General features: G+C 59.2%; 1 protein-coding gene across 1 annotated transcript; it reads left to right on the forward strand.

Moving 5' to 3' along the window:
- The first annotated feature begins 1,469 nt into the window (after positions 1 to 1,469).
- Positions 1,470 to 9,984, forward strand: SLAMF8 (SLAM family member 8). The gene is made up of 5 exons (XM_006029584.3): positions 1,470 to 1,617; positions 3,219 to 3,545; positions 4,625 to 4,927; positions 5,877 to 5,990; positions 8,710 to 9,984. Exons 1-5 carry the CDS (start codon positions 1,578 to 1,580, stop codon positions 8,766 to 8,768), a joined length of 843 nt encoding a protein of 280 aa, XP_006029646.1. The 5' UTR covers positions 1,470 to 1,577; the 3' UTR covers positions 8,769 to 9,984.
- Positions 9,985 to 10,251: the final 267 nt, after the last annotated feature.

Consider the following 10,251-nt stretch of genomic DNA (forward strand, 5'->3'; position numbering starts at 1 on the left):
CAAGGACAGCGGCAATGCCAACGCTGATAACCCCAGACAACAACTTCCCTCTGTGATGGAATGACCGAGCCTTCTTAGAAATGACTAACGATGTTTGAGGCAATGCTCGTTGTGCAATCCTGAACACGACTGCAGATGGCTCCCAGAACTGCATGCACTCTCAGCCACCAACGGGGTTCAGCGGGTGATTTCCAGGAATTTGGCATGGGCAGGGGTGTGCTGCCCCAGTGCTGTTAGCAAAAATCAAGGAGCCAAGCAAACAGAAGCAGCTTTAGCTGCCGGGGCATGACAACATACAGCAAGGGGGCTCAACCCCTGACCCACGTCATCCAGTCGGGGCGGGGGAGCAATGGTGGACAGGGGCCAAGAGGAGCTGGTGCCAGGTGCTCAAAGCCAGCATGTGGGAGGTGGGAAGGGGAGGTGTTGAACCCCAGGGCCCCATCCAGCCTGTGGACTGGTCCCAGGCAACTCATTTGGCCCATAGGGTCAAAAGATTGATCACCACTGGCATACAACATTTGTATGGACACCCCATGCCTGGTGGCTGCTCAAACCCAGTCCAGGGTGCCATGCTCTCTCGTTAGTGGTGGCAGTAACCACAGCTGGCTCCAGAGTGCCCCAAGAGCCGCCCTCGCACCCCCACATCCCTCCGCTAGCACTGGGCAGGCGTGTGCAGGGGTGAAGGCAGCAGTGCACAGAGCTGTGAGCTCCAGCCAGGGTGGGAGGGCACGGTTTGGGCTGCCGAGAGCACGCTCGGGGCGCCAGGTTGCAGGGCCGGGCCGTGTCTTCCCAGTCAGACCTGGACCTGAGGTATCCGAACAGCCTTGGGCTCCAGCAGGCAGGTGGTGGTCAACACCCCTGCTACCCCGGCCCCGTGGGACTTTCCACTGCCAGGAGACAGAGCTTCCCCCAGGGCAAGACAACACCCAGGGCTATATCCAGACCATCCTACTTTCAGTGCCAGTGCCAGGTGCTCAGCCCAGAGCCCAACTTGGAGCCTCTGTTCCCCATTATAAACCTAGAACATGGGGGACACTTAGAAGCAGCTCCCCCAAAACCTTAGCCAGCAGTGACCACCTCACTCAGCCCCGCGGAGAGGGCAGAAGAGACAGAGACTCGTGCTAGTCATGGTGCTTAATACAGGGCTGTACAGGGCTGGAAGGTGCCTGGCTGGGGCAGAGGGCAGTACAGGACCTGGAGCTGGCTGGAGTAGAGGAGGGTCCTAGCTCAGAGCACCGGCTGCGTGGTGGGCTCCTTCCTTTGCCCCTGGACCCAGCATGGGCTGCACAGGGGTCCACGGGGCAGTGTGGCTGATGCCTGTACAGCACACCCTGCCCTCAGCCCTGCCCTGGTGCTGGGGGTGAGCTCAGCTTCCCACATCTGGCCTGCTGTTCCTGAAAACCCTGGCTGGAAGGCAGCAGCTCACTTCTGCTTTCTGCAGCAAGCTGAGCGACGCCTCCAGATTCCCTCCGGCCAAGAAGAGGGGATTTCCTGTGGGAAAGCCCGGCCATCCCACGGCCAGCAGGACGTTGCAGTTTCTCCTCTTGCTGCGCAGCAGGCAGCTTGGGACCAGCGAGATGGCAGCGTGGCTCCTGCTGACCCTGCTGCTTTACCAAGGTAAGCACTGGCATCGCCTTGCCCTGCCCCGGGATCTGCACTCGGAGCCCCCGGCGCAGGCACGGCTGAGAGCAGTAACTGCCCCGGCTCAGCCAGGCCCAGCTCCTGAGTCAGCCACTGCGCTTGCGACCACACCGCAACCAGTGACCGGGGAGAGCGGCGGTGACTCACCCGCCGCCACTGCAGGAAAATGCCCCACCTGGATGTGTGTGAGTGCACGCCAGCCCTGCAGCTGGCACGTGTGGGGACTAGGTGCTGACCACCGCTGGGACCAAGTGGAGTGGGGCAAGGGCAGCTGGGTGTGCTCTGCGGGGCTACATACACCCCTCGGCAAGTGTGCCCTGGCCAGTCAGTGTGTACAGGCTCACCTGGGTGTCTGTGAGCTCCTGGCTGTGTGTGCAAGGTGTGTTGCTTTGACCTGCCGTGCCTCCTGCTAGCATAGGACACGTGTGTTATGCTGGTAACACGCCAACATCATGCTCCCCACAGGGGAGAGGCTTAGTCACCCCACGCAGGGGCCTGCTGGGAGGCAGGCAGCCCCCCGCTGCCGGGACCAGTGTGCCCAAGGAACAGAGCAGGATGGGCCAACTCACAGGCTTGTACAGGGTCCTGGGGTTGTCTTCCCCTTTCCCTGTCTGGGAATGGTCTCAGCAATAGGACTCTGCTCACACAAATGTTTGCAAACTGCATGGTGCGGGTGCTGCTGAAGGAAGTCCCCTCTCTCCAGACGCTTTTGGGGAGTGGATCTCTGAGTTCCTGTCCTGGGCAGCAACGGAGAGACAGGGCAGAGAAGCATGGAGGTTCAGGGAGGGCAAACTAGCAGAATGGCTGAGTGGGATGGGGTGGAGCTTCAATGGGAAACTGGGAACGGGTCTTATTTCACAGTGAGTTTGTACCTGGGGTTAGGATCTGGGGAAGAAGCTTCTGGCTAGGATTCAAAGTACGATGCCAAATTCTGTCCCTCTGGGGAGACTGGAATTTGTCTTTAGCAGGATTTATGACATTTTAGCTTTAAGAGGATCGGTGAGGAAAAAGCTCAAGCGCGGCATGGTTTGTGGTAGTGCTGTGACCCACAGCGTGTGAGAAGCCAAGCAAGGGCTGCTTTTCTGGTTCCTCTGCAATCACAGCTGCTGCCAAGTGCCAGAGGGGTCATCTTCAAAGAGACCTGCAAGTGTGTGCGTGTCCTTCTTAGGTCCCCGGTGATGGAAAGTGCCCAAAAGGTTAAGAATGGGCTGGGGAGCGAAGCAGGCTTTAAAATGTGTTTTCTGAGTCATAAGGATCTTTGTGGGCAACAGCGTTTATTGGACTAGCTGCACGGCTGGGGCAGGTTTGAATGTGCTTTCGACTCCAGCGCCTTCTTCAGGTCTGCTGACATTACTCTATGAGCTGCTCATCCCTTAAGAAGGGATGGGAAGGGCCCTGAGACCAGGGAGAAGCCCCCACAGGGAGATGGTGTGGGTGTCCAGGACAGTCATCCATCATAGTTCATGGAGGAGCTGTGGATCTGGGGAGAGGAGAGTTGCTGGAGACACTGCTTCTGAGCCAGTCCCCCCCTACCCTGCAGCCTGTCATGAAAAGATCTTCTTGTTTCCTCATCCTAGCCCTGCTGGCTGCAGCCCACGGCTCCGTGCAGGTGACAGGCATCGTGGGGAAACCGGTGCTGCTGCACGTGAACGTGCCGCCGGGCTTCCAGGTCAGGGACGCCATCTGGAGGTACCTGTCTCCCAAGGAAGAGCTGGTGGCCACCTTCTTCCGGGGCTCGTCTGAGACCCTGTACCAGTCCCGTTTCCACGGCCGGAGCCGGCTCCACAAGAACCTCACCCTGGAGATTGGACAAGTTGAACTGGGAGACAATGGGACCTTCTCCGCCCTGCTGGTGAACACGAGGGGGCATATTGAGACACGCACCCTTCACCTTGCTGTCTACGGTACCGTGGCACTTATGCCCTGTTGGGGGCAGAGGGCTGGGACTCGGGTCGTGCTCACTGCTGATGCCCAGCTTCATCTTCCCGGTGTCTGCGTTGGTGCCAAGGCAGGCCCCATCTCCCAGGCTCCTTGCCCAGTACATGGCCCCAGCTTAGCTTCTGCAGTTGCAAGACAGACAGCGCTGGGTATTTGACATCACAACACTGATCCTGGAGGTCAAATTCCAGTGACCTGAGCTGAGCTCACCTGGGCAGCGTGAGCCAGCCCGAGTGTGACTGGCAGGGGGCAGCGCCCAGGGGCAGAGGTGTCCTGCGGGGGGGCCTCTGACATGAGCTGATGTTGGGAGGGTGAAGAAGCTGTGGCCCAGAGTGGGGGCCTGTCCTGAGCTCTGCTGCAGAGATGGCAGCGATGGCATCACCCACTGGGTTGTTTGCAGCGAGAGGGAGAACCCAAGCACCCAGCACTGGGCCCTGCCCAGGCTGCCAGCATCCCCCCAGGGGCACACAGCACTTCTGATGCACAGAGGTGACTGCCAGTGCCATGGCCTCACATGGGGACACCCCCAGGCATGGGCTGAGCCCACCCTGCTGTCGCCAGGAAATAATCCCACTTACAAGCCTGCACTTGGGGAGCATCGGGGAACCTGGGGCCATGACTTCCTTGTAGCCTTCATTTCTCCTGTCCCGAGGCTCCTGCATCCTCCCTCAATGGGCCTTCTGATGGCCCCAAGTGGCTGGGAGTCCCGGTGACATGGAGAGAGGACACAGATGCCTCTGTGACTTGTCCCAGCCCTGCTCAACCCCCGCCCGCTTCTCCTCCCCCCCAGATTCAGGGTTTCAAGGCCAAAGCTGGAAGCCATGCCCAGCAGGGCACAGCACCCCCTGCCCCACACTGCACTGAACTTGGGGCATGAATCCAGCATGTGAGCATGCATAAGTGTTCATCCCTATGGGGCGTGTTGGGACTGCTGTGGCCCCCCTGGTGTGCATGTGGGTGTGGGTGTGGGCATGGGTGTGGGCTCAGCCTGGCCAGTGGGAGATTCCTGGCTCTGACTCCCACTATCCCCCCACCCCCTGTGCAGAGGTGGTGTCCCAGCTGGCCGTGCAGGTGTTCACATCGACGGGCCAGAACAGCTCTGCTGGGGCCTGCGAGGTGTTTCTGACCTGCGGTGCCTCAAAGGGCACCAATGTGACCTACAGCTGGAGGCGTGCGGAGGGGGCGCACCTCCATGCAGGCACCCACTCGTTCTTCGAGGCTGGCCAGGTCCTGCGGGTCCAGCTGGGTCCTGGGGACAGGACGGCCTGCTACACCTGCACTGCAGTCAACGCTGTCAGTCAAGTCTCTGTGACCATCGTCCCATGGAAGCACTGCCACAAGGAAGAAGGTACGTGGCAGCCATAAGCTTGGTGTGCCCCTCTGCACCCGGGGGATCCCTGGGCAGGGCTGGGACTTGCGGTGGAAGCCGGCTGCACGTCCAGGTAGCAGGAGGGGGCTTGTGCACCCGGTGCTCCCCTGCTGCATCCTCCCAAGACTGTGTCTCCGGGAGAGCCCAGGCTTTCCCCACACCAGCAGTGTGAGACTCTGCAGCCCAGTAGTGAGGCAGGGCACTGGCTGGTGTGCGGGGCCCAGCGCCCTCCTCAGTGGCATGGATTCCACCCTGCTCAAGTCCTTGGAAAACTGTTAATACCCAAGGTGGGTCGGCCCTCCTCCTCACCACCTTTCTGCAGGTCAGGCAACCGGGTGTTACAAAATCAGAGACTTTGTGGAGTTTCAGGACTTGAACAGGGTAGAATAGAATTGCACCGACGTCCACTGAGATGCCAGAGGAGGACCAGGGTCCAGCCCCGCAGCTACCCCGCCTGTGCCCTGGGGTGGTGCTGGCATCTGCAAACACCAGTCTCACTTGTCATGGGGAAAGCCTGTGGAAGAGCCCGCAAGCGCTGCACAAGGAGCCCTGCCTGCCTCTGCTCGGGGAGGAACTCCAGTTTCCCCTGCCCTTCCTGCCGCCCCAGCTGGCTCCTGGCACTGCAGGGAGGGCGGGAGAGACTCCTCGGCGCCGTCTGCAGCTGCTTTTCCATGCCTCTCAGTGACTGGCCCAGCTCAGCAGTGGGGGGCTATGGGAGGGGAGGGCTCTGGATCTGTATGTGGCAGCTGGCAGTGCCAAGGAAAGGCTGAGAGGTCAGGTCCTTGTGCCCACCTCCCCTGCTGAGCTGTGAGGCTTTCGCAGCGGGGCCAGCCAGTGCCAGGTGTGACCATGCCACCCTGTACAGCCCCAGCACCTGTGCATTTACAGGCTCCTTGTGGCACTGACCACGTGGGTCTCTTGTCCCCAGGTGTGGCGGCCAGCAAGTATGACTACAGGGACATCCTGCTCATTGCCCTGCCCCTCGCTGTCCTCGCCATATCCATGGTCACCATGGGGATCCTCCACTCTTGGAAGCGCTCAGGTAGGAGCCACCTGCGGGGACAGCAGCTGTACCCTGGCACAGCCCCTCTGTGCTCCCCCCGCGGCGATGGGCAGGGTGCAGATGCCGGACAGCAGGAAGGGAGGCACAGTGTATGTGCCGCTCTCCCACACAGAAACCAGCTGCGGCTGTCAGCCAGAGCCTCAGAGCATGCAGCTATGCTCTGTGCATCCACACCTCTTCTTTAGAAAGCGGAGACAAGACTCATGCTCCTGGATGCACCCAGGCTGCTCAGGATGCTCCGGTCGGGTTCCCGAGGGCCAGGACACAGCCAGGAGCCTGTGATCTCCTGGTGGCTGGGGCTGACATTTACACCCAGACTCTGGCCAGAGTCCCCTATAAATAAGGCCGTGCGTCCTCCAGTCACTCAGGGTCCTTGTCCCACCAGGTTGGACTGCAGCCCCACAGCCCTTGCTTAAGCTCTGCCCCAAACCCCATCCCCACAGCGCACTAGTGCTAGCCTGCTGCTCCGTTCCCACCCAACACCTTTCTCCTGCCACCAGCCGGCTGAGCCCGGCCGCACCACGGGGCTTGCAAGTAAGGTTCTTGTGGGGGTGAGAGCCCACTTGCAGGCACTGACCTGTCCACAGGACTCAGTGCCCTGCTCGGTCAGGACCCAGCCACGAGGTTTACTGGCTTGGCCCGGGAGCATCTTATTCCCTGCATGAGGCCAGCAGACACTTCAGAGGAGTCTCTTGGGGGCCCATTTTGTTCTTTCCTGGTTATCCAAGAATCCAGATTTTGTTGTCTCAGTGCCCTATAGTGACCACCTTTTCAAAAGGGGAAGGTGGGACATAGCCGCCTCCTTGCTCTCCCTGCCACTGGACCTGAGTGGAGTGGGAAGGGGGTGAGGGCGGGGGTGGGCTGCCTGTTGTGGGTCCAGGGCTCCCACCCTGCTGCCTTTCCCTCACAAGCCCCACACAGGCTGTGGGTTCCCTGCCCGCCTGGCAGCACCAAGGGGTACAACTCTACGCTGTCCCTGCCAGGTGGGCAGTGGGCGCCTTGCCATGGTGGCACGGCCAGTGTGGGGCCCCCAGGAGCAGGGCAGCAGGACAGGAAGCTCACATCCGCCCCTGCTCCACGCATGAATCTGGGGGGCATACACCCTCCCCCAGTGCTCTCCAGCCGCTGGATGAGCCATCCATGGCTCTGTCCCACTCCCTGCCCTAGCCCCATGTACCGTCCTGGCTTGGCAGTGCCCCCAGCCCCTGCCCCACTCCCTCTCTCACAGTGGGAGCCTCGATCTGCCCTCCCTTCTGTCCCCTGTAATGTCCCCCATAGACTTTCCTGCAGGGAGCTGTTCTCCATGCTGCCTTGTTGTATTCCTGGCCATGTGCATGTGTGCAGGAGCATGCATAACGCCCCCTGCATCCTGCTCCCGGCAGCCCCTTGCACGCTGCCGGCCTGCAAGGGGAAACCCACCATTTCCCAATCTCTGCACGATGCTGTGAGTCCGGGACATGTGCTGTGCTGGAGTCATGCATCCCAGGACTGGGACTCAAGGTTCCCGTGGCAGGACTGTCCTGCTCAATTAGGGACGGTGGTCACCCCACCATGCCCGCAGTGCCATTTGCACACCGGCTGGAATTTGGACCCTGACTACGTGATCCTGCAGGACTATGTCTCCCCCAGACTGGGCATAGGAGGGAAGGGCCCTCCCATGTCATCTCCTGCACAGCCTAGGCTGGGCAGTCCCCTAGGAAGTTGGAGGTCCTGCCCCATCAACCTAGAAGAGGTTTGAACCTGAGTCTCCCTAACTTGTCTGCACAGCACTGGACTCCCCACACCACAGAACAGCCACTACCAGCCCCTCTCCAGCTCTTCTTCTGAAGTGGCTGTCTGGGCAGCCAGGACGGGGAGGCCTGTGGGAGCTATGTGGGACCAGGAAGAAAGGCATAAGCTAGAGGGCCTGTAGCTCAGTGCGGCAGCTGCTGTTTTGGAAGGAAGAGGCACTGGATTTGAGCTGGTGCCCTTCTTCCCAGGGAGGCACGAGATTATCCTTGCATTGTCCCCCCTGCCTTTCCCAATGGCTGTTAGTGGCTCAGCTCCAAAAGGGGTGCTGGGGAGGAGGCCGAGCAATGGCTGGTGTGGGCTGTGGTGTGCTGGGAAGCCTGAGACAGCTCAGTTCAAACCCCTTCTTGGAAAGGGGGGTAGAATTCAGGGTCTCCAGCTCCCCAGGTAAATGCTCTGGTCACTCAGCTACCCGGGTAAGGGGACACACAGCCTTTTTGCCTTCCTGAGGCTAAGTCCAGTAGTTATGGCCTTTGGATGATTCTCTTTCTTGGTGTCTGAGGTTACTAAGCACCCACAAAGGGCCTGTGTCTGTGCCCCCGCTGCTGCCCAGATTGTGCAACTGTGTGGTCAGGCATGGTCATCTACGTGTACAGGCTAGTGGCTGGGAACAAAGCATCAGCTGGTGCTTAAGTAGCTGCCTGGGCACTTAGACAACCCAAATCCCATGTAGACATCCAGATACATAGATGAACAGGATGGGAACAGGATGTCACCCTTGCTGTCTAGCAAAATCTCCATCTGTGCACCTGTGGGTGGCTGTTCTCCCCCAACACCGAACGTCCGATCACCAGGATCTGCCAAGGCCAGTGCTTGTCCATTGGCACTAAGCCCTCCTGCCCATGGAGGGAGAAATGGCTCTGCCAATGCAGGGAGCAAGTGGAATGATGCTGGCTCTTTCTGTCCGCAGGGAAGCACAGAATAGCATCACTGGCAGATGCCTGCGAGGCAGAGCCAGTCCCCGTCTAGGACCCAGCTGCAGCACGGGAGCAGGGGGACCTGTGTCCCCAGGAGATGCAGCCCCTCGTTGTCCTTGTCGAGGAAGCAGCAGAAGGCTCCCGGGGCATGCATTACCGCGTCCTCCCTGCTTCCTGCACAGCTCAGAGGGAGGCTGGCTCCTTCCTTCACCTTCGGGATGACTTCCCCAGCGACTGGGATGAGAGGTCAGCATCCTGGCATGGACTTATTTGCAGTCAAAGCAGCATTATTCAGGGCCTGCGGGATCCTTCTGCCTCCCAGCAGCCACTGCCATCACACACATTTCCTGTGCGGTCCTTGCTCCCCTGCATCTCACAACTGGAGACATTTTTGCTGAACTGCTTTCCCCCCCATTTGCCTTCACTGGCTTCTCTCAACATCTCCTGGCAGTGCATATTCTGAATATCCTTCTGCCAAGTGTGCTCCAGGGCACTGCCACCAGCAGACGTACCCATTACTCAAGCAAGCCAAAGCAGGAGACTGGCAATCCTGGGAGACAAGGCATTCGGTGGTTTCACATGAGTTGGCAGGTCACAGGCTCACCTGCAGTCCTCACCTCCCTCTGCCTGCTCCTTGGCTTCACAAGGAGTTTGCTTGGGATCAGCTATGTGGAGCCAGAGGACCTATTCTGTAGCAAAGATGAGGCCCAAAGGGCTACAGGGCCATGCTACCGGAAGAGCTTGGCATTTTGAGGGTACACTGGGTCCTGAGTGCTGCTGTTGATCTGGCCCCAATTTAAGTAACTGGCACCCGGTCATGGACACTGAGTCCTTGCAAGTCTGAGCTTGTTGGTAAACACAGGCCCCAAGAGGCAGATGATAAGTGAGGGAAGGGCATGCTGCCCAAGACTCCCCGCTTCCCAAAACACTTTCAAAAGAGGAGGGCATCTAAGAATTGGAAAATATTGCCTGAAGCTATCCAGAAACTGCTCTGGGATTTCCTCAGGGCTTTGGGATCTACCCCAGTCGCTGCGCAGTAGAGCTGCACAAGGACTACATGTACTCACACAGCTGCACACGCCTGTGCCCACCCCCACTCTTCTCTACAGCGAATTACGTACAGATATGTCTTCGGTAACTGCAACCTGTAAAACAAAAACCTCGTCAGAAGTAGCTGTTCATGTTGTAAATAGCTAATTTAAGACAATCCAAGTACACCGGTGAGATCCATGCAAAACCTGTGTAATTATGTATTAAAATCAAAGTGTAAAAACAGCTCCGTGCCGAGTGTTTGTTTGCATTTTCAAGAGGGCAGCCCCCGGCGTGCGCTCCCTGTGCTGCTGGGCAGGGTTCTGCTGCACATTCAAAAGCAACTGGCTGAATGGGACAGCATTTGTGGGCTCTTTAAGGATGTGCGGTGTGCCCAAGACAGGGCCCGGGAGGCAGGGGAATGGTGTTCTCAGCACAGGGCAGCTGCAGGGAAGCCACTGAGCAGCCTTGAGCCTAGTCTGTGTAAAGGGACCAGCTCCTATGAA

The sequence above is a fragment of the Alligator sinensis genome, unplaced genomic scaffold (genome assembly GCF_000455745.1).
Source record: "Alligator sinensis unplaced genomic scaffold, ASM45574v1 scaffold553_1, whole genome shotgun sequence".
Classification (NCBI taxonomy): Eukaryota; Metazoa; Chordata; order Crocodylia; family Alligatoridae; genus Alligator; species Alligator sinensis.